We start from the raw sequence: 24,542 nt of genomic DNA on the forward strand, positions 1-24,542 counted from the left end.
CGACGATTTTTTTTGCATTAAAAGTTACAAAGTTAATCAGCAACTCGGACTCCACTAAAAACTGGAGCATGGACTGGGTGGGGTACATAGGAATTTCCTATCTGTCAGTCGATCCACATTTCCTGTGAGGGCAACGCCCCTAAATTCAAGATTTTTCAAAGGTTTGTGCATCATAAGCAGTTGTGTATGAAGAAATAAAATTGTTGGTGGACTCCAAAGGGAGATAATCCCTCTCAAGGGTTTTTTGTTACAACCTCGTTAGGCAGAGCTTCTAAGCGGTGAAGAAGTTTTGATCACTCGATTTTTAAGCAGGGGATCTTTAAGTAAGCTTGCTCATGGCATTTTTCGGTTCATATTTTGTTGATAGCTTGGTTTATAAAAGAAATAAAAATGTCTAACTTGCAAATTTGTTTTATTAAAAAATGCAGAAATACCAAGGACATAACTAGGTTTAGAAAATTGTCCCTCGTACATTAATCAAATTTTCAAAGAACAAGGTTCAGCTTGATGGGTAGTTCTGTGTGTCAACCTTTGACCTCAAGCCTATGCTTGCTATATCGTTATTCCAAAATTTTATAAACCTTTCCTCAAAGCAAACATTCTAAAAGGGGAAAAAACATTACATTCAAGCATGAAATGTACTGTTGACCAATTTATTTTTTCATTAATTTTCACTAAATTCAGATCTAGTGAAATCCATAAAATAAGTTTCTTAAGTAGCAGTCTTTCTAAAAATCAGACAGGCAGGGGTTTCATGAATGTCAAAAACCCACCGAATTGTTTTAATTCTTGTTCAGAAACAGTAACTGATCACATAATTAGAGTCTTAGTTTTTCATTTGGTTGTTGTGCTTTAAAAAAAATATATAGATTGTACCTGAAAATGGCACTTGGCAAGAGTTATTGTCCTTGGTTTGGTTTCATTTGGTTGATTGTAGTGAAAGATGAATGTATAATTTCCTAAAAAGTACAGAAATGGTTATTGTTATGTTAAAGTATGGCATATATAGACTGAAAAAGCATCATTTGTTTGGTGGGTTTTTCTACATCAATAATCACTTTACCATTAACAGTGTCTGAATTTTATATGGACTGGTACTGAGAATACTTTTGATGTGTTTGAAGCAAAATTATACAGCAGTAACATTGGGTTGACATAAAAACAATCTTGTTTCTGGTGATTGAATAAGTGTTTTCATTTTCAACATATGTGGTTATACAGAGCTGACCAAAAAAATGCAGAAATTTCCATAATCAGAAGTAAACATACAATAAATAAAAAGTACCTTAAATTCTGCTTTAATATGGAAGAAAATCATGTCAGTTTTCAATGAACTGTGACAGGTCACATGACCAGATGTTGATGAATTGAACAAGGGTCAATATGCAGAATACAAACCTATATTTCCATTATTTATGCTGTATTTTTTTTCTTCAAAGACCACAATTCCTATGCCATTTAACACTGATCAAAAATGAAATAATTTATTACAAGATTAATAACAAGATAAAATACAATCATAAGTCCGGAACGGTAACATTCATTTCTTCATCAGTTTCTATGCCTACCTCTTCCTGCAAAACAATAAAAACTTTATCAAGATGGATGAAATAGTAATCAAGGGAACCAAGATTCTAGATCGAAGAATGTAATCCAGAGACTGACCAGACATTGAAAACACAATCTAAACAAAGAATATAAAGTAACTACAATAATACATACAAAGTAACAAAAGGAAATAAGCAACTCGGACTCCACTAAAATCAGGGAGCATGGACCAGGTGCACCGGTAGAGTAAATGTCTTCTACTTTTCTGGGAATTGCTCATAAAAAGTCAAGTCCACGGTAGACGAAAGAGGACAGGAAAACTATGACATGTTGAACAAATCAGTTTTCATGATCCCCCTTAAATACCCTTTTGGATTCTTCAACCCCTGTAACTTTGGTGAAATTAATCAGTATTGAACTGCAAACTTCAAGTAGCTTTACCAACATTCCTAGAAATGAACACCGATACCCTGGCCAATAAAAATTTATTTGAGCCTTTAAGATTGATTGTAGAACTACCACAGATATTTTATGCATTTCAAGACAAGAACATTGTATCAAATGAACAGACCCTGCTTTGTACAAATCCCACACAGAACAGGATTTTTGATGTGCTAGTTCAAAGATTTAAGAGCCATCACTCTATCTCCAATTTCCTGTATTCTTAGCAGAGAAGCAGTTACGACCAATATTAAGTCTTTTTTTCCAACTTGGCTGAGGACCCACAACGGTCTCCAACTGAGGCATACACAATAACACAGAGGCTGTTTTGGGCTGGTAAAACACTGCTTTGACTGGTAATAGAAGAACATTAAGAAAGTTGGCAAAAAACAGAAAAAAACAACAAAAAAAACAGGGATTCTGTCCTAGCAAGTCTCAAGCTAAATTACAAGTATTTTGACTGTATCATTACTTACATAAAGCTGTTTCTTCGTCTTTGGATATCCTTCTAGTATAGCCCCTAATATGTCATTAGCCTAAAAGAAAAACAAAACTTCTACATTATTTATTGAGCAAATGTTTGAGATAGTGTAAAAAAAATAATTGTAAATCATTTTTGAGAATTTTTTTTTTTACATTTGTATGTAAAACTAAGAATGATAAAATTACTATTAGTTTCATTTAAAAAGCTTCTTTCAGTGGGGAGATAATTGGTGGGGAACATAACGGTAATTCTAGTTTTTGAATATTACAAGGAAAAAAGTTCAGTTACAACAAACTTTCTTTTTGAAATATAAAAGAACATCAGATAAGTGTTCTTAATACATTTTTTTTTAAAATCCTATAAACAAGTTTTCTAAGTTTGCTAATTAAGGAAAATTCCCTACAGAATTTATATATTGTTAAAAAACAACCACATTAAGATTAACTTATCTCGAAATCAGGTTTCACAACTGTTGGTCATCATTGAGAAAAATAAGGAAAATCTACGGGACAAAAATTATTAGGTTTGATCTACTGACGTTAAACCATCCAATAACCCAAAAAAAGTCTTTTACCAAAGATTTGTCTTTACTATTGTATACAAATAAGAAACAAACTAAAGTAAACATTTTACATGCTACTTTAAAGTATTTATAGAACAAATTTTAGGTACCATTCTTTTCCTCTTCCGCCATTCTTTTACAAATTTTTCTCTTGACTTGTAAATCTGAAAGTTAGGAAAACAAATATACAAATAAAGTAATAAATATGTAACAGTAATAACTTTTCAAATTGTATCGTCACTTTTCTTTTAACCGCTTATTAAAGTTGAATCATATAAACTTTTCTATAGAAGCTACTTTGTACATTCCAGATATACCCCACATAAACACTTCAATGCTTCTTTACGTCTAATTCTTGTACAAGAGGATAAATGTGACAACATTAAATACTGCAAAGTATAAAATTGCCCATTTGATGGCAAAAAAAAAAAAAAAAAAAACCCTATACCTTACCTAACATGAATAATTTCTATGTCAAAAATGGTGGATTTGTTTCTGACCATGTTTCACTATCTGCCTTATCTTAACATAGACAGACACTTTTATTATCATACCCTATCTTTTTCCCCAGGGGAAATCTGTACTGCACCTCCTTTCAGAACAGCTAGTTTTTCTTTACATTTCACACACTGAAAAAGTCGATACAATAGTTTAAATAAAAAGCTTCACCGAGCACAACATAATACTACCAAAATGGTCAAACCCTGAACAGTTGGGGCATGCGAGGACACGATATTTCTTTTTGACACACTTAAGCATAAGGACTCACAATGCATTATGGACACCACAATAAAATTTTCAAAATCATACAAAAATAAATAAGTCAATTCCTTCGGGTATGGCCCATTTGATCCCTTATAACATGAAAATGGTCCAAAATGCATAAAATCTGATGCATTTGTTTACCAGTAGAAAAACATTCTACATGGGTTTTAATATAACGCCTATTTTTACCCTTTTTGGCCCCTAAATAATTAATAGTACGGGCTATAACCTCAAAATTACATAGGAACCTTCCTTTAGTGGCTACTAATAGTTTATAAAAATTTCATAACAATTGGACTGCCAAAACTAAAGATATCACATGAAAATCAAGTGTCTTTGGACAATGACACCACCATACCAATAGACTACTGCAAATTTTTTGGGGTCATATAATACGACAATACATGTAAATTACGCACACTCTTCTAAACCTTTCTTTACTTTTAACTGTGAAACAAAATCCATGTTATTTATAAAAAGGAAAATGAAGCTTCCAATTAAATATTCTTTGCATCATTTCTGCTGAAATTCTTATGGATTATCAAGCACTGATCCAAAGACAATGGGTCAGAGTATCTACTCCCCCATGAATTTTGCGGGGAAAAATTGTTTGCAGGAAATCTTGATTTTTTGCAAATTCTACCTCCATAACTTTTTTTTTACCTGGCTTGGCCAGACACTTAATTTCTATTATTGCCTACCCACCAAAGCAGATATCCTGCATTTGCCTCCGTTGAATGTTTATATATTTTAACCTTAACAAAGTCGCATAACAAATTTTACTAAACATTTGAATCTAATAAAGGCAGTTCCACAAACATCGAAGCAAAAAATAAAACACCTTTTCGGCCATTTGAAACCACGACAAGAATCAGATGAACTTGGTACTGATTTAGCATGGCCTTATATAAGTATCTTATAATTGAATTCTGACCTCATGTCCAAGCATTTCTAACTCTTTTTTTGCATCTTCTGTAGATATAGAGCTGTTCAAACCCTTTAATTCTAGAAAATAGACAAGAAACAATTTACAAAAGCAAATCTATCTGAGAGGTGGCTATAGTTAATGGTAAAGCATGATATACTGACCCTTCTGGTGCACTTGGGTCCATAAAAACATCTCAAATCGAGACTTTCCTAAAATCTTCCTCAGCTCAAATTCGACCAACAGATCACTTGAAACTGAAGATGCGAGGAAAAACAAAGGACTAGGAAATTCTCAACTTGAGATTTTTTTATGAAACTAAGGCCTGATGTCACTGTATTTTTTTTAAATTTTTGGTGAGAGTTCATATTTGCTAGTGTTTCAGTTTTTTCGCGTTGTCTTGTTTTCCTTATGTCCAGTTTGTATATGTAATTGAGTTTTATTCTGTTGTCCTCATAGGATATGTTTTTTGTCTCTGTTTCCTCTTTTCACATTTCGGCCATGTATTTGAGATTTTATATCTCCCAATTGTTTTTCTGTAATGATAACACATGACAAAAAAATCTTATTTTTCAAACTTCTTTCACAGTATGCATAACATTTTGTTCCTTTTCATAATAAAAGTAAGCATAATTTTTACATCTAACATTTTTTTTTGTGATCATGTGACATGGCAACAACACTGTTGAGAAGAAGAATGAAGTGAATAGGCCATGTCATCAAAAAAGACAATACTTCTCATACCAAAGTAGCCTTACACTGGACACCAGACGGCAAAAGAGAGGGAGACCTAAAACAACATGGAGGAGAACCATAGAAGCTGAGATGAAGGACAGAGTCCAAACCTAGAAAACTGTTGAAAGGATGGCCAAAGACCGCCACGGATGGAGATCCTTTGTTGCTGCCCTACATGCAATCAGGTGTAAGGGGCAGTAAGTAAATATGTAAGATCATGCATCATTTAAACTTAAACCGTACAACAAATAAGCAACAGCATTGTTGAAATCAGAAATAAAGGTGTTAACCATAGAAGATTCTATCAAAACAGATCTCCATCTCAAAATTTCTCAAAGAGGGAGAATTTTTGTTTTCACAGCATGTTTTGACAAGAATTAAAGTAATTTATTACATTTAAGCATAAAATTCCAGTAAGATGGGAGATATTCCACTACAGGCGGGAGACTTGAATTAATGATGAAATATGGAGGCTCCCACCAAAAGCAGAAGACTTAACACCTATGTACCAGAGTCAAGTTTTCTATTCTCTTCCTGATTCTGTTTTACCAGTTCTGTTAGTTGACTTATCTTCATGTCCATTTCCTTGATTTCATTGTCATCAACATCTGAAAATTGTGACTGAAACACAAGTAAAACGAATGAGTGATGACTGATTGTCTCTGAGTCATGATAATGCATAACTAGAATGAATATGGTGAATAATGTGAAAGAGACAACAATCCCACCAGGATGAAAAATGTCAAGACCAAGGCCACCCATAGGTCTACAATGAATGACCAGAAAATCCTCACACCACAGGGCAAGCTGCAGCTGGCCCCAAAAACAATGTCTGATTGGGGTGGCATGCTTCTATGAGCTAACACAATAAATATGCTCTATGGATATCAGACTGGTAAAAACATTCCTTTCTTGAAATGCATGAAATATCTGCAATAGAAAAGCACACCATAATCAATCAATCAATACAGTACCAGGTAAATGTTTATCATTACATCCTTGTTGTATGAACCATCAGAAAAGGAAATTTTTAAATAAGGTAAAAAAAAATAAGCCATGTTTCCTGATACCAGCAAGAAAAAAAATAGGGTGGGTAGATAGGGGCATTATTTTTTAAAACATTTTACATTGAGTTAATTTGTAAACAATCTAGACTAAACAGTGTTGTAGCAAAAATTGCTAATAAAAGTTGAAGGTAGGCCAAAAAAATACGACTGGTATGGTAGCAGTAAACAGAGTGACATTTTGCCTAAGATTACCTGATCAGCAAAATAACACTTCTGTTTTCCATTGACTTTCTCTTTTATTTTTCCTTGCTCAGTCAACATCTCACATGCCTTTGTAATTGCCTACAAATACAATGACTAAATTTACCTATAGTGTTTAAAACATTAAACCAACAAAAACTTGCCTCAACCCCCTCCCCCACCAAATCACCTTATTCTTTTATACTGTACATGTATATGCATGGCAAAAACATTTTCAGATTTCAGTCCATAGTAATATCTAATATTTTTCTCTATAAACTGAAAAATGATATCTACATTGTATACATATTAACAACAGATTCATAATATTCAAAGAATTTTACCACAAGCCTATGCATTCACTTTTTAAAAGTGAATATATTTGTTTATTATATAGATAGCAGTGATATACTGAATGTTCCCTGTGTGAAATTTTTTTTTTTAATTATATATGTAGGTCAGTACTCTTGGTTACACTGAAAATTACTTTAAAGTGCACGTAGGTATGTATATTGTTTCTGAGTTCTACCATGGTGGTTGTTATATATTTAATTGTAAGCCATTTCTTTTCAAATCCACTCAGCAAGAATATATTTGTACATGTATATCATAATAGAAAAATTGTACATTTCTGCTACTATTTCTGCATGTAACACGTAACCATGTGGTGATTATCTTAAAAAAAAAAATAATAATAATAATAATTTGGGTTTGTACAGTTTCATACCACATTATTACATATATTATTGTACAGGAACATACTTGGAAATTAACAAGTAGTTGAATTACTCTCCAAACCTTTCAAGACTTCAAATTTACTTTCAAGAATGAAAGTCCTGCAGTTTTTAGAATCTTACATGTCTATGTACAACTGAAAGGTCCACAAGAAGAGATTGAATGGTCTTCAGTAAAAAATGTACATGTACAAATGTAGAAAATTGGTACATGTACTTGTAGGCTTAGGACCAAGGTGAACAAAATTTCAACGGTCCTCACCCCTGGACCTCGGACCAGTGCATATGAACCCATGAACAATTTGGATGGGCCAACAATTCACAAAAATACATATACATGTCCAATGTACCTACAGTTTTTCCATGTTCTTTGTGAAGATTATTTAGGATATCTATGACACTGTAAGGTCTGTTTTGTTTGTTGAGGTAGTCAAGAACTGCAGAGATAGCTGTAAATAAACAAATCACATGTACATAGTATGTACACTACAATGTACATGCTTTGTACATGTATACTGTAGTGTGTGAAACCTTGTTCTTTTTTTCTTCTTGGTGAAATTTCTTCACTTTTTACACAATTCCTTCATGCGTGTATGATTTAAAAAAAAAAAAAAGTTCATCACAAATTTTTCTTAAATTTCAACACTTATCTCATTTACAAAATTGCCAATTTAATTACATGTATAATACAAAAAATGTATGCAAATGAAAACACAATATTATTGCCAGCTTCCAACATCACACACAGTGACAGAACTTATCAATCATCACAAAAAGCAGTCATTACATTAATTAGTGTCATAATCTATTGATTTAATTAGCAAATCTTTTCTTTACACAAAATTAGTCACTCTGTAAAAACTAATAACATAATGATGTGATTAAGTTATAATTAAGCAGTGTTCCAAGACAGATGACTTTAGATAAGTGACCAATAGTTATCAGCAAAACAGGAAAATAAAAATTTCACTTTGAAACACAATCAGTGAATGGGATTAAAATTTTAAGAATGGGCCACTTCTAATGATTTTCAGAACTTCAATGGGCCATTCTTTAACATTCTATGAAAAAAATTCTGATTTTAATGGGACTTTTTCAGCAGGAATGTGATATAAATCACAGGGCCCCCTTTAATCCTAATCACTGCACAGTGAAAGCCTTTCTTTATTCAACATGAAATAAGGATTCTTCTTGTTTTGCTTTGGTTATTTTTTGGTGTGATAATTCAATTTTTGTTACATGTACAAATGTATGTTTGTGCATGTGTGATTCATTGTTTATTGGATCCTGAAAATTGCATACACTGTAATGCAAAAGTTATTTCGTCCATTTTAAGGCCAAAACATGGATTTTTCAAACTGTGGGAAATAAACCTTGCATTTTCAATATATATGATGAATTTTCTATGACTGTTGATGCATAAAAGATTATTAGTATTGCCAATTTATGGTCCACAAACACTAATTTCTTATGGGATTCAGTATCCGGAGTCATATTCTGATTTGGTTGCCCATAGCTCCTAACACGGAATTCCAAAAAGAATTACACAAAGAGTGACCAGTGCTCACCTTTAGCCAGTAGCTTAATCCCTTTTGGGATTCTGTGCCAAGATATTTTTTGTTTTGACCACAACATCGACGGTGGTCAAAACACAAAAAATATTTCCCTAGAGGGATTACCACTAGCCCAAAGGTAGTGGCTAGTAAAAATTGATCTGGGTTTGTGAAATGATGTGTACTTCTCTAGTTTCCGTCTAGTTGAATCCTATTCAGTCCTCCGTTATTCCTGCTAGCCTTTTAGAATTTTGTAAGAAAAGACAGAAAACACTAACAGGGAGCGTATATATAGACAATATATAAAGAAGATCTAGCTTATGGGCTAAACATTTCAGCCTGAAAATGTCTAAAGATTTCAGGTTCCAGTGCCCGCAGTGGGCTTACAGCGAGTTACACGACGTATGATACATTAACATTATTAGTGTCTTTTCAGATATACAAAAAAGTACAGTAAAGATATAATAGTATATCTGCATATAATATTCTATGTTATACTTATTAACGCATTGATACCAAGAGATTCTTTAGATTTACTCATGTTTTTGCATTTGTTTACGTTTGAAGTTTGGCGGGAGTTATCCAAGAGCAGACAACTGCTTCCTGTTTACTAGAGTTGTGTCCCCCTTGATGACGCACTTCCTGGATACCGTCACCTCGATCTATTATTTATTATATTCAACAACACAGTGTACGTTAGAATAAAAACAGATCAAGCAAGATGTACACACGGGACGACGAGCCAACTATTTACAATCTAATTCCAGAAGCAGAAATTAAGAAGGAAAAACCTCCAAGGTAGGATTTCATGTGTTAAAAAACTATAATAAAAGCAAACAAAAAACAAAGTTAGCTTAGTTATGTCAATAATGTCATCTACTGTATATACATTTGCTGAATGTTACCTTTTTGATAAAATGAAATCAAAGTAGTTTTATTCTTTTTCGTGTATATGTTGAAGTTTTAAAAGAATAATGCATATCAATTATTCCAAAGTTGAACAGTTCATGAATAAAATATTACTGAATTAAGTGAGACTGGAGAAATTGAAATTCATGCCACTTACTCCTTGAGCTTCTTCGTCAGTTCAAATCATAGTTCTGCATTTTACATGTTTGTTGTGATGACATGAAATCCGATCAGTTGGAGTAAATTCATGTAAATCCATTTTTTGCCACCTTGCAGACCTTTTTATTGGACCAATATTACATTGTATATCATACCCTCAGTTTTTGTTTTACTATTTTTAGACATCACTATCATTTACAACATAAAATATTGATATTTTATTATGCAGGTGCAATGTACAACATGAAACACAAGTTCATAAAAAACGTCAGATCATACCCCAATAAATCTGGAATCAAATTTAACTTGGTCCGTTCCATCTTTTCACACCACAGGCATTAGTAATCTCTGCTTGGATTCAACCATGAATATATTTTTTTATGACCACCACATCTTTACATTATTGCAGAAAATTTGGCTAACATAAATCACATTTTTTTTTCTCTTTTAGACATGTCTCAAAATTCAGAGATACAGCAAAGGAAGAGTATGTTAAAAGCAAAGGTGATCACAAAACAATGGGGCAAGCTAAAGTTCCTGTCAGGGACCCAGAAAACTTTATGAAGAAACGAGAAAAAGAACCAGTTTTACCAGACAGTAAGTACAATCTTTCCTAAATTTAGGGTTTTTGTGAACAGTTAAATATTGAGAAGGTGACAGTATTTAATACATAATATTGTTTTCAAATCTTTGAAAAAATTCTACAACATATTTTTGGTCAATTTGAACCCTGATGTACTTAAAGTAATAATCAGTGTACTAGTGTTTGTTTTCAATCATCATTTTGGATAGTCTCACTCTTGAGTTCACAAGTCTTGAAGTGTAGGGATGGTTAAGCCTTTAAACATATCTTTGTTCATGACTTTGATTCCATAATATAATCACTTGTGAGCACTTCATTATCATATATTTACATTCAATATTTTCATTTTAGGGAGAGAATTCCATTATCCAGATGAGACTAGAAGACGACCACCTGTTCCAACAACCAAAGATCAACCTTTAATGGGCCTTAAGACATCAAAGAACTTCATCACAAACAATGCTGTGCAAAATATTACATCAGTACCTAAAGTTCCTGCAAAAATCTATGTTGACACAAGAAAGGGAGATAAAAATTTATTGGAACCATCGGGATTGGAACCAGTCTATGTTCACAGAAAGGTAAACCTCAGTTTTTCAGATATTAGGACTGAATTAGTCTTGGAATGAAGAGACTAAGAAAGAAAAACAGATGGTGTGAAAAGACATTAAATCAAGGGATCCAAAAAGGATATTTTAGAAAACGCTGTGATTTGAAAATATCAATTTTCTAGTAAATTGATTACTTTTTTCTTTGTTTTATTGCCATTTAATTACCCAAATGTATGGGATAGCCTTCAACAAAGAATTGCACTGTACATTCTTTTGGTGTATTCTTCTGACATCAAATAGGAAATTGAAAATCCACTTTTCATATACTAATGCAATAACTCAATTATGTATTGTACATTGGAAGGCTTTTAGAAGCAATGATACAGAATACAACACATTATCATAACATTTTTTCACAAAGAATGTATGAAGCATGCCCTTATGAATTGGGTACAGATGTGCTAAAGACATGTCCTCTAGCTTTTCAAAGGCAACATAGATGTATTTTTTTCTGCCAAAGCTATGTTGCTCTTTTCAATAAATGAAAAGTTTCTTTTCAGGAGATTGGCCAATAGTACGTAAACATGACATGCTTTTTTTCTTTGTATGCAAATTAAATGTCATGTTGTATTTCTAACAGGATTTCGGAGAAACACCAAAATACTTAGAAAAAAGAAAGGAAGAAATGAGAAGAGCACAAGAGGAATATGATGCATACGTGGCTGAACATTTCAGGAGGGGAGCAATGAGATCACTTTCAGCAGTGGAAAGAGAGGCAATTTTACAAGGACTTAAGAAAAATTGGGAAGAAATTCATGATCAATACCAAGGATTATCAGTGGTCACTGATACCGCTCCTAAGAAAAATAGGAAAGAGAGAATGGAAGCTGAAATGAAACAACTGGAAAGAGACATTGAAACCATTGAACGTCACAGTGTTATCTATGTTGCATAACTAAAATCTTTAAATATGAATCTAGTAGAAGAACTTGAATATTCTTACGTGGTGAATGAAAAAGACAGTGCTAAAAAAACATCATTGTTATAAATTTCAAAAAATTCTCCAATAAAATAAGTTAAATTTCACCAGAAATTACCAACAATGTAAAAATATATCACAGTTTTAAAAATTTTGAGAAATGTAAAAGTGATGTATTCTGTGATAACAAAATATGTCCCTGTTTTGTTGAACATGAATTTTAGTTATTCATTGTACAGATAATGTATTTAACAAAAACTTGTTCCCAAAGTAAATGTTATTTTATTCACTATGCGAACAGGTGTTTTTATATTATATTAAAATTTTAATTAAGTTTTTTTTTTCTTTTAATGTATTCATACTCTGTATTACAACACATACTATATTGACTAGTAGTGCCCATATGTGTGTCTGGTTGGCAATTTTAATTGGTTTGTTTTAGAACTTGGGATATGATTATGAAACTTGGTATAAATATACTTGTACTTGAGATTATAATGTAGGGGTTTTGCTGGCCTTAGATCATTATAGGCCCATTCATATAGGAGCCTATGGAAATATTCAGGATTTCAGTGGGACATTGAAAAAAAAGATGGACCCTTGCAAATTTTCAATTGGCCAGAAATCCCTTAATACTGTCATAAGGCACAAATAAACAATGTATTTTGGTGCCTTATCAAGGACCCCAGTAAAATGAATGACCTGTTTAATTCTATTTCGACACATTTTCCCATACATTGAAAGGGCCCATCCCAAGATAATTGCCATGATGTGTCTTTAGAGTAAAATGTACATGAATTAAAAGAAAAAAAATGGAGTTCCAGTAAATAGGGGAATATCATAAGGGTTACTATATGTATAAATATATTGAACACATAAGCTGACAAGGACAAAACAAAAAAGGCAAAACATAGTCTGTTTGAAAGGCCAAAACATGCCATTAATCACAAGACTGTGAAAAGTCCAAGATATTTGCTATAGCATTAACATTTTCAAACATTCTTGTATTCAAACAAGTAATATGAAATAAGATTCAAAGTTGAAAAATCCATAAGATAAGTCTACAAAACTGGCATACATCTTTTTATTCATAATTGTGTTCTAGCTTGGATCTGAAAATAAAGAAGCACAAGTGGATGGCACTTAAGGAGTAGACCTAAGGTAAAATACACAACTCTAAAATCATTGGAACGTTTGTATTCAGACTCTTTATATCATGATCAACAGCATGTAAGCATCAAAGTAACTTGGATTGATTTCATTCTGTTTCAACTGAAAGCTTGAAAGGCTTAGGTGAAATCGAATATGATACCAACATATCACTGATTTTAAGAGTTATGCCCCTTACCTAGGTCTACCTCCTTAAAGTGAAATTAAATGAACCATAGACCTCAAATTTTTATAAATGTTTTAATACACCTACTTTATATTGCACTTTAATTTATCAGCATTGTTCATATCATACAGAGGTGGCTTGGTAACATTTCATATCAAAATTTCATCAGAGCAATTAGAACTTATGAGGAGATACACTCCGAGGAACACAGGACTTATGGGAGGGGTGCAAAGCCCCTCATTTACTACCTACAACTAAAACTTTAATAAAGTTGGGAGTCAACAGGAAGAATGATTGCAGGTTCTGGAATATCTTGCTTTCTCATTCAAACCTTCTTCCATGAACATATGAATATTATTAAAGGAATGTTTGTAATTTTATACACTTAAGTTAAAAACCCTGAAATAATAATTTATTCATTATCAAAACATTTTAAGTTTGGGATTATTTGAACCAGGGAGTGCGGACCAATTGATGTTAATGACGTAGTACCAAGCCAGGTTATACAAAATAACCTGGTTTCCTCAAAGAGAACTAACCAATTAGAAATATTGTTATATATTAACTTAAATTATAAATCAGTATTATTGTTAAAAGTTCAAACACTTGGACTAAAATGCAAAATACAAGGTTGGATTTTCAAGCAGTGTAAGACCTCTAGATATTAATTTTTTTTGTTGAAATGAAAGTTAATTTTTTAACCTTCGGAACTTCTATACAGAGATATCATTACTAAGCATATCACAACATGTTACGATCATACAACATAATCATAATTTCTGGCAACTAATTCCTAAACAATAACCTCATCAACCAAAAAACTAATAACCTGTGGTACAACTTCATAGAGAGCTGTTCTGCTGACATCAAATGGAATTGATCAACAATGTTGCAGTGGCTGACAACACATGTTACAACTTGCAAATGATTTGTAATCATACAAAAACAGTATCTTGGAAAGAACATTCGAAGAAAATTAATATTTTTCAAACAGACAAAAAGAAAGCACTTGCTTGTTGAAAAACTTTTAAACTTATCAAAGACATGTTTCGTCTATTACACATGGTCACTGTCCAGTCCCATAAAATTTTATAGTGACTGTTTGGACAAATGCATGATACAGATATGGAATTATTATGTAGTCATGATAATGCAGATGCCCCTGACCTAATCACAAAACTTAACATTAAAACCTTAAGAAGAAATTTTTAAGGCAATAGACCATGACTGCAGTGGCATTTACATGACAGAGATGCAGAATTGTGATAAATTGATGCTAATGCAACAATGTATCAAATATGATTGACATAGCGCAAGTAGTTCATATTAAAATTACATAATCAGACGTAACATTAAAAAGCTCAAGAAATTTTTAATTTCGAAGTCAATTGACCATGACTGCAGGAGCATATGCATGAATCCAAAACATAATTGTGATGCAGTGATACTAAACATACATGTACCAAATATGATTGACCTATCACAAGTTGTTCATATTATAGTGACCAAAGCAGAAAATTGAACATTAAATTTTTAGCAGGAAATTTTAACTTCAAAGTCAATGGATCGTGACTTTTGGGATATCTGCAGGAAACAAATATGGAATTGCAATTTAATGATGCTAATGCAATTGCATACCAAATATGATTGACCAAGCACAAGTGGTTCACATTAAAATTTTTAAAACTAATCAGAAAACTCAGCATAAAAATCTTCATGTGGATGCCGAAACACAATACCTTAGTCACACATTTCATAACTTGTTGTAGGCAAGACAAAAATGAAAATAAACCATATTTTCATAGTGTTGTCCAATTAAATAGAAATTAAGTTTGGTGTGGCTGCCTGTGGCCTAAAATCATACGCGTAGGAAACGGTACGGATGGTATTGCCCCAACCGCACCAATAATTTTGACAGGTACTGTATGCCATACCAATAACTTTCACGGTGAAGTCTTGTGTCCCTTACCAATAAGTTTTTGCCTCCTTTGCCTATGAAAATGATAAACACTTGATTAAATAGGCAGTGACTCTTTTGAACTGGGAATATTAAAAGAAAAGAAAATAAACAAAAACAATGTGCCTGAGAAATTTTATTGCAAAACATTCCTACATTGTGCATATAATGCTCAATTGTTAAAAATCTTTTTAAAACCACTAACTTGTCATAGCTAATTCAGTCTGACTAACAAAGCTTGTAAGAACCTTTTTTTTCCATATTTCAGTCGAATGTTGTAAATCCATTTAAATACAATAGTCTCAACTGTCTAAAATGTCTTTAATTCCTTTTTTAAACCTATGAATTTTCAAATAGAAGTACAGTGTATCTGATGTTTTAAATTCAACATGTTATTTATATTAAGAGCAGTTCCATAAAAAGATATGCAGTATCCGGGGCAGGCATTTATTCACCAGGGGAGCCACGCATAGAAGTTCTATTGATGTTTTGTATTAAATTTTATATTTTGTCAAAAGACCTGAACACTCACCCATATACAAAGAATAAAAGTGCCCCCATGTCCCTCATACATTTTACTGGAACAGCCTCAACTTCTTTTTTCCTATATGAATGCATATTATGTCCTCTATAAAGATTCAGGTTTTAAAAATATTTTTAAAAAAAGTTACTTAAACTGCATAAAATAAGATTTACACATGAATATTGGAAATAGAATGCCAACTTTTCAAATAAATGTATATATAGACACTGAGTCTATCTGTCATAAAATTATGTAGTATTCCTTATACATAGTATCTGGTTGATGGAGGCACATTGATATACAAACAGAAGAGTACACAAACTACTTATTAAAGTTATTAGTTTTAATTAACATGACTAATAATCCACAAAATCGTTCCTAATTGACAATGAAAACAAGCTTCTGCCAACACATCAAGTGCTACTTCATCAAAACAATAAACATCCTACTCTTAAAGAAAAAAACAATAACACAGAAACAAGTACATGAAGTAAATACTATCAATACACAACATCTCAGTATTACATATATTGCATACTGCACAGAGTTTAACACAGTGAGGGAATAGGTTTGATCTTGCTTTGATTGAATGATCATTACCTTGACCTAGATAATTAAGTGCACAATTAGCCAGGAGAATTAAACTTTCTATCAAACACAAATTTACATTTCTCCCAATCTAAGCCCAGTAATTAAATTGCACATGACTTTTTAACCATTGAGCAGTGATCAAATTTCTGAGAGAGTTTTCCCGCCATTTTACATTTCTACATATTTCATGGGATAATCATGTTCTCCTAAAATGCTCCTGAGGATAACAAGATTTCTCCACCTCAATAGATAAATTTAGATATAACCTACTTGCTGAAGCTTGTCGGTTGAAAATCTAAAATTTCACTATTTCAAGCAGAGAAATCTTGTAATCCCCTTGACATTGAAGGAGAATCTCTATGTACCTACATCTAATACAATGATAGAAAGTTTCGATTGTTAACTGTCCATTCAACTGCATAAAACATTTCCTCAGGTAATTGATATTCAATCATTTGAAGACCATTTTTTTCCCATGATATCAAATATGTTACTCGTTGTAAGTAAAGCATAATTAAGTAGTGTCTTTGAAAGAATCATGCAAAATCTGAAAAATGTGATACACCCAAAAAAAGGCTACATATTTTTATTTTTGTAATTAAGTTGTTTTATGGGTCTATACTATGAAATATGTAATTATTCATTCAAATCTGCCTGCTCTTAGGAGATGATCAACATTGAAAATACAGTAGATTCTAATGTATTTGAGCACCATTTACAGAGTTATCTCCCTTAATTTTGAAATCTACAGTGCATTCTATTTAATTTTTATCTCCTAAGAGCACAGGTTATATGAAAAACCACGTTTATTTCTGTTTACTATGACATTTCAAACAAAATATCAAAAATCAAAATTTGTAGGCTTTTTACCCATTTTGCATGATCTTTAGCTCGAGTGCTACTTAAAATACTATATCTAAAACAAAACCTATAGTTTACATGATAAAACAAAAATCAGATTTAACTCAAAATGGTGATTGTTACTATAATCATATGTTTTGTTTCACCTCTTCAGCCGCTAGAAAATTCTACATAAAAAAAAAGATCTTCAAATTAAATTCGAGATACATGTTATCTTTTAAATAAAAAAGCAGATGACATGTTGAAAATTGCTACATGATGAAGTCTAACTGCTATGAAAACTTCTTGAAGAAACAAATCAAAACTTTCAAATTGTTATGCATGAACAATGGCCAATAAGTATTTTGCATTTTTTTTCATATGCTGCCTTTTTGATATACATGTAAAATGAAACACCAGTTTGGTATTTTGATTATCAACTAAATGCAGTTAATGAGACTCTTGTCATAGATCATTCCCCATTATGTTCCAGAATCAGGAGTCCATCATCAAAGCATCTACAGCACTCTGAGCTTCCATTCCCATAATGCTTTGTTCTTCTTGGGTCAGGCCGCTTTGACTGGATTCCCTTTCATGATATTCCTTAACTTCCTTGTCATATCTCTCTTTCTCATGTTCATACATGTCATAATAAACCTATAAAAACAAACAAAAATATAAAATAATGTCCCAATTTTTAACCTACAATGTTAGATTTTCTATTCTCAATACTGAGCCAAATTATATATAGAATATACAACTATAGCAAGTTGATTATTGAAATTTCTCATATCTAGAGAAATAATTTTACCTACTTTTAATAGCAAGGCTTGCTTGAGATATTAAAACTATGAAAATTTATTTCTTGAGATATGAGAAATTAATATCATTGAGCTTGATGTTGTAGATTCAATTCATTGTAATTTTTCAAAATGAAAACTTGGGCTTCATTAGGCATCATTCTCACAGCAGAAATTCTAGCTATTGTCTATCTATGACATCAACAGTTGTAATGGAAGAAAAAAGTCATAAATGTCACAACCTCGCTTTCTACCAATGATATTTTATAGACAAAGTGATACAATCACACAACAACCAAACACCCCTTTATATTTCAGCCAATCAGCACTTGAGAACAAGAATCTGCATGGAGACAAAAATATTTTTTTCACACTGGTCAAGAAGTGTGAAAATCGATTAAAAATTAGAGAATAATATTTTCAACAATGTGACACCTGATGGAGAGATAAAACATGCAATGTTTGTACAGTCACAATGAAATCTTTAATGACATCTAGTAACAACAAATATATAGTCGCAAGCAGGTGTTCTGAAATAAAGAACTTCAGATAATACAATTTTTTTGCATATTAAAAAAGACTAAAATTCCACAACAATATTCATGACCAGGAAATCTCAGAAATCCATTTGTTCTCTAAGTCCACAGACCCTTGTTAATTGAAATATTAACCTTGGGTGTCAGATTTTCTCCATCAAACATGAACATGTATCCATCTGTGTTTTGTTTTTTGCGTAGTTCACCCTCTTCTACATCAGTCATGTCCGAGGTTATTGAAACAAAATGTCTTGTATCATGTACTACTACAATGTAAGTTAATATAAACTCTTCTTCTAAATGTGAACAAATCAGATAAGATTCACATTATGTTTTACCTTTTTCTGCTCTGATGTTAAATTATTCCATTTCTGAGCAAGTCTTTTAGTCAGTTCATGGTTTGAGATCTCTTCATGCTTATCCTGAAAAGTACAATCATTTTCTATAAAAAGTCATATAACTTTTAGATAAGTATACAACGTAAGGCACAGATCATTTTCTTTTTAAAAAATTGCATGCAAGAGTATTTGTGTTCACCTGAACAACTTTCAGGATTTTTTATTTGTTTTATCTAATGTATGACTCTATGTATTCACTTGAAAAGTCAGAAACTGTACTTTAAGTCTATGAAATAAGTTATCCTCAGTATTTTATAGGCATTAGGCACCAACCATTTTTATATTGAGGGGGTGGGGCTGGGATAAAAAAAAATTAAATAAAAGTTATTCAAAACTTGAGGCAAAAATTTTTTTGACTCAACCATGGACAGAAAAAAATTTTACGATTCAATATTCCTCCAATTGTAGATTTTCAAATAAAAGTTTTAACTCAGCTGATGGTGGAAAAAAATTATGATATCAATTTGATAAAATCCCAGCCCTCCCACCACCTCAAGAAGAAAAGGCCACAACTACATGAACTAAATTTGTTAAAACAATATTCACCATACATGCCACTATTACTTTAATCTGCAGTAGTACTTCATTGTCAACAACACTGTGATCAAGTTTGGAAAGATTAAGTCAACTACCGTTTTCAGAATTCCAAAATTTAAAATGGCTAATAATAAATATGCATAGGGACACACTTTCAAGAAATTATGGAGGGCCTAAAAACCAAAATCACATTTTTACTTTTTATACCTTATAGTACTCTTCCTGAACTGACGACCTCTGCTGAGTACAGAACAACAAGAAGGCATTGGCAGGTTTCTTGGGTGCATTTGAATCTGCCTTGCATTTCTTTGGTTTGGTCTGGATATGTTCAAGGCCATGGGCCTTCAGTAACGGGTTAATATTTGACAGAATTTCTGAAACTGTTCTTTCAGTTGCTGTTGTTGGAGACACAAGATCTTTTTCAACCTCAGCGAAAGATGAACAGGGCTCTGTAGCACCAAAAAGTTTATCCTCCTGTGAAATTACAATTAACATAAAACCAAAAGATGGACAAAGCTCTGTCTTCTTTGTTTATACATGTAGTAGCCTGTCAAAAATCATGTATTTTCTCCATACTTTCTCATCACTTTTTGTTTAGGTGTGTTGAATGTATTTCAGCAATAAATATTTATGTCAACTTTTTAGGTACCGTAAACCGGGAAATTTTACGGTCTTTTTTTTTTCGTGGTTTCTGCTATCAACTTCCTTCCACACGGTTTTAAATTCGCAATTATTCATCAAATTGTATTATAATGTTCTTCGAATAAAATTTTTGTGCCAGTTTAATTTTCGTTACAGATCTGGGCACAAAAATAGCGAAAAAATAAAACTGTCACACAAATTACATGGTTAACAGTATTTTAGATTTGGCTATTTATTACATAAATATGTACAGTTAAACCAGTGTAAACTAAACATTGAATAAATTATAAGCCTATATAAACCTGACATTTATTACAGATACCTATAAATCATTAAGACCCGAGTTAATTAAGTAGCTGTCTATGTAAAAATCATGCAAAATACACCCCAAAAAAGGCTACATATTTTTATTGTTTTATAGGTCTATACTATGAAATGTGTAATTATTCATTCAAATCTGCCTGCTCTTGGGAGATAATCGACAATGAAAATACAGTAGATTCTATTGTATTTGAGTGCCATTTACAGAGTTATCTCCCTTAATTTTGAAATCTACAGTGCATTCTATATAATTTTTATCCCCTAAGAGCATGGGTTATATGAAAAACCACATATTAATTTCTGTTTACTATGACATTTCAAACAAAATATCAAAAATAAAAATATGTAAGCTTTTTACCCATGAATAACATTTGGCATGATCCTTAGCTGGAGTTCTACTTAAATACATTTTGTACCTTCCAAAACCAACCAACACCACAGTTCTACGAGGTTTTGGTTTATATACAGGTTTCACTATACAAACTATTTCATCTTCCCATCTACAACTTACCTCCCACATAACTGGGACAGGAACATCCCTATAGTTATCTCCATAGTCATCTAATCTATTCGCAAGAAACCTTGAAAAAAATAGCAAAATAAAATATCAATAACGTTAAGTACCCCTATTCTGAATTACTTAGTTATTTCCCCTACACCAAAAAATAACATTGAATGCAGAAAGAAGAATTTCATTTTAAAAATTTGCCGGCATTAGAGTCTAACATGAATCAAAGTTGTTGTATCCACCAGGTTGCGCTAAAAACAGAAAGATATCTGTGTTAGCAGTAGTACAAAATTTGCATTAGCACAGTGACACTGTTACGCAAAATAAAAGCATCAAAAAACTGTTCCCGATAAGTAGAAGATCCAAGGATATGAACATAGAAAGAATGATTTTAGGACCTAACAAATGTATTTATAGTTTCACTAAGTATCTTAAGATCTGATGAATCATCCCATGCCTGATTTTTTATGCCGAATCATACTTAATTCCAATCTGAAGAAATTAGAACAATCTATGCATATGACCAGATATTTTCCATAAAAAATACCTGTGCAATAACCTTTCTGACATATCTGACTTCTTCAGTAGAATATATATGAAGCTCACAAGATGACTCAACTTCCCAAAAATGAAAATACAACTGCAGATGACTTAGTATTTCAAGTCATTGCCACATGTGAAGATCATAGGAAGGAGTACAAAAACACATCTGATTCCAAGCCTTCGTGTAATGCTTACATACATGTATACGTTTCATGATCATGACTTCACAATAAAATAAACAATACCATTGAAATATAAATATTGAACATGTATGTATGCTATACACGTTTCATGAAAAAATATCTCGCATCAGCAGAATTACAATGTATATCCAAATTCCAAATTCATAGGAAGACCAAGATAAAAAAATAAATATTATGCCTGAAATACTCATTCATATCCAAAAAAAATGAAATTAAGAAGCTGAATCCAGCAACAAACAGTTCTACCATGTGCAACATATATGTACATCTTAGGAATGATGTGTCAGTGTTAAAGGGGATTTGAATTTTGTGTTATTGTAAATTTCTGTACATAATCTTTGGCTACATGTACAAAAATGTATAGAAAAATTACCTTCTCTCTCTTTTATACCTTTTGACCATTTTCTTCACATGTTGGATTCTATTTACAATCTTTTCGTTAGCCTGAAAGAAGAGATTGATTGATTAAAGACTTGGATTGAAGCCTATAAAATGGTCCTGGTATCAAAATTCTGTTCACCTGGAATTGATGGACTATGAATCCTTCATATATTTTGAATAATTAATATGTGTTTTAGCTACATGTGCATTTTGTAAGTTTATAAACATGTACTGTGCTGACAAGAAGTTAACGAAAAGTAATTTTTTAATCATTATTTTAATTTCATGGGATCTTATGCCAACAGACAAACTGCATGACTTCTTGAAGGTCTTCTGGTAAGGTAAAATACTTCCTTCATGAGCACAAATGGTTGTAATGTCAACTGGGATCAACATACTTGTGTCCAGAAAAACTATCAATATCCGGTTTGTGCACGTAAAATCTGGAGTTTAAAAACAACATCATGACAGCTCCATTCTCATGCATTTGGTAAAAGCAATTAAGAACCACACCAGTCTAGGACACATTCACTAGTTTCGATGATTAAATACAAATCGAATCTTAATTGTAATTAACTTACATGCGAGCAAAGCTCGCTCTATAAATGAATTAAAATCTGCTAAAAATTTATATTACTGACACTTTTACAGACATTTACAAGTCATATTTTTTATAAATTAAAGGGTTTATATAAAAAAAAATGACCTGCTGGATTTGTTCACATTTCTTTCTCAGGGCGAAATACTTTTTCAGAAATGCATTTTCATTGACAAGAATCTCAAGCTGCGATTCCAGAACTTCTGCCATTCTTCTTCTTGTTTTCTATGGGAGGTAACTCTAGAGTATGTGACGCATCGTCCTCATACAACTTCGTCCCCTTGTTTAAAATATAAAAAATAATCAAGATATCCTTCAAATAATCACAGATTATAAATAAAATATCTGGTTGAACTAATATCGATGCTTATCTATCAATGTAATCATAATTAAACACTTTTAGTCCTTAATTGTAAAATCATCCACACCAGGGATTATATATGAATAAATCTGTTGTATTAATTAGTCCCAGTCCACACCGAGTACTTGCAACAGGACCAATGGTGCTTCTCATGCCCCCTTTTTAACATGCACAACATTTTTGTGATTTTCAGTTTAATTTTCCTTTCTCTAATGAAGACCATTCCAAAACAATGTAAAACAATTAAATGTTTTCTGTCAAAGAAAATTAAAACTTCTATTTATAGACGGACGGAAACCCCAAATGGATAAACACAAATGCTGTAATACAATAAATCAAGTATACTTCTACAAGAACTAGCCCGGACATAAAAAAAGTTTCTATTATATGTTCAAACAAATTTTCAGCATTTTTACGCTAGCCTCCGCCTCTCCCACAATTCCTTTACTCATGAGACTTGCACACGTTACATAATGTGAATATAATTTAATCACATCATAACTGATTACTTTAGGAAATAAATCACTGTAATTCCATTTTACCAAGGGCTGACCATTTGTGTCGCATTTTTTTTTACCCGAGCGATAGCGAGGGGTTAAATAACGACGTAAACGGCCAGCCCGTGACAACAATTCTAATATTCCGTCATTTATTTCAATTTTAATAAGACTAGTTTCTTCATATTTTTGAATAGACGCAGCCTATGTGTTGCACGAAATGTAGGTCATGTGTTTATTACTTTTTTACCATGGCTCTGGTCTAAAGAGCTTTGAAGCACGTCATATTAGAATGAACGTTTTTTTCACTGCAACATATATAATCATGCATGTCTTGAATATATGGCCATGATCACATTTCATTGGGATCTTGTGTGGAAATATACATTTTTTTTATTTAAATCCGTGCACAATTCCTGTGAATGAAATTGTTCCTTTCACTGTTGCAGTAAGATGTACAGCCTGGTATTTATCAGACATGTTTGTACATGTACTATGAATTTTATAATATTTTTATATCTTATATCACCCAAGTGACGTGTATAGAAATACAAAACTAGCACCACAAAATTACGCGAACACAAGTAGAGTAAGAGGCGCATGTCGCATTTTGATATCTAGAGTTCACGAAAAGTCGTAAGTGTGAAATTGATAGTAAATTATGACGTCACAATGCCATTTTAGGTTGTGACGCCATTACTTACGATCAACTTTACTCTACAGTTGACAACATCTTTGTATTGCATGCTCTGGTAGAATTATATTTTGCATTTGGAAAGAAACTTTTTTGTACTT

General features: G+C 32.1%; 3 protein-coding genes across 4 annotated transcripts; 1 reads left to right on the forward strand and 2 right to left on the reverse strand.

Annotated features, from left to right (window-relative positions):
- Positions 1 to 395: 395 nt before the first annotated feature.
- Positions 396 to 9,594, reverse strand: LOC148602738 (homologous-pairing protein 2 homolog). Of its 2 annotated transcripts, none has more exons than XM_088551390.1 (9): positions 9,511 to 9,594; positions 7,796 to 7,890; positions 6,720 to 6,809; positions 5,970 to 6,081; positions 4,735 to 4,805; positions 3,590 to 3,664; positions 3,146 to 3,199; positions 2,466 to 2,525; positions 396 to 1,574 (listed from the first exon to the last, which is right to left on the reverse strand). In XM_088551390.1, the coding sequence occupies exons 1-9, from the start codon at positions 9,533 to 9,535 to the stop codon at positions 1,518 to 1,520; spliced, it is 639 nt and encodes a 212-aa protein (XP_088407516.1). In that variant the 5' UTR covers positions 9,536 to 9,594; the 3' UTR covers positions 396 to 1,517. The 2 variants fall into 2 exon arrangements, with proteins under 2 accessions (XP_088407516.1, XP_088407515.1); XM_088551389.1 differs by lacking the exon at positions 9,511 to 9,594 and adding an exon at positions 9,010 to 9,379.
- Positions 9,595 to 9,616: 22 nt separating this feature from the next.
- Positions 9,617 to 12,508, forward strand: LOC148602739 (enkurin-like). The gene is made up of 4 exons (XM_088551387.1): positions 9,617 to 9,792; positions 10,514 to 10,659; positions 10,997 to 11,226; positions 11,837 to 12,508. The coding sequence occupies exons 1-4, from the start codon at positions 9,716 to 9,718 to the stop codon at positions 12,149 to 12,151; spliced, it is 768 nt and encodes a 255-aa protein (XP_088407513.1). The 5' UTR covers positions 9,617 to 9,715; the 3' UTR covers positions 12,152 to 12,508.
- A 3,081-nt stretch (positions 12,509 to 15,589) lies between these two features.
- LOC148602740 (uncharacterized) lies at positions 15,590 to 23,118 on the reverse strand. The gene is made up of 6 exons (XM_088551388.1): positions 22,998 to 23,118; positions 22,284 to 22,354; positions 21,168 to 21,237; positions 19,901 to 20,167; positions 19,097 to 19,180; positions 15,590 to 18,079 (listed from the first exon to the last, which is right to left on the reverse strand). The coding sequence occupies exons 1-6, from the start codon at positions 23,097 to 23,099 to the stop codon at positions 17,918 to 17,920; spliced, it is 756 nt and encodes a 251-aa protein (XP_088407514.1). The 5' UTR covers positions 23,100 to 23,118; the 3' UTR covers positions 15,590 to 17,917.
- Between the last annotated feature and the right edge of the window lie 1,424 nt (positions 23,119 to 24,542).

This window comes from Perna viridis, chromosome 11 (assembly GCF_037379345.1).
Source record: "Perna viridis isolate PV_CMFRI_1.1 ecotype Kerala chromosome 11, ASM3737934v1, whole genome shotgun sequence".
Lineage (NCBI taxonomy): Eukaryota > Metazoa > Mollusca > Bivalvia > Mytilida > Mytilidae > Perna > Perna viridis.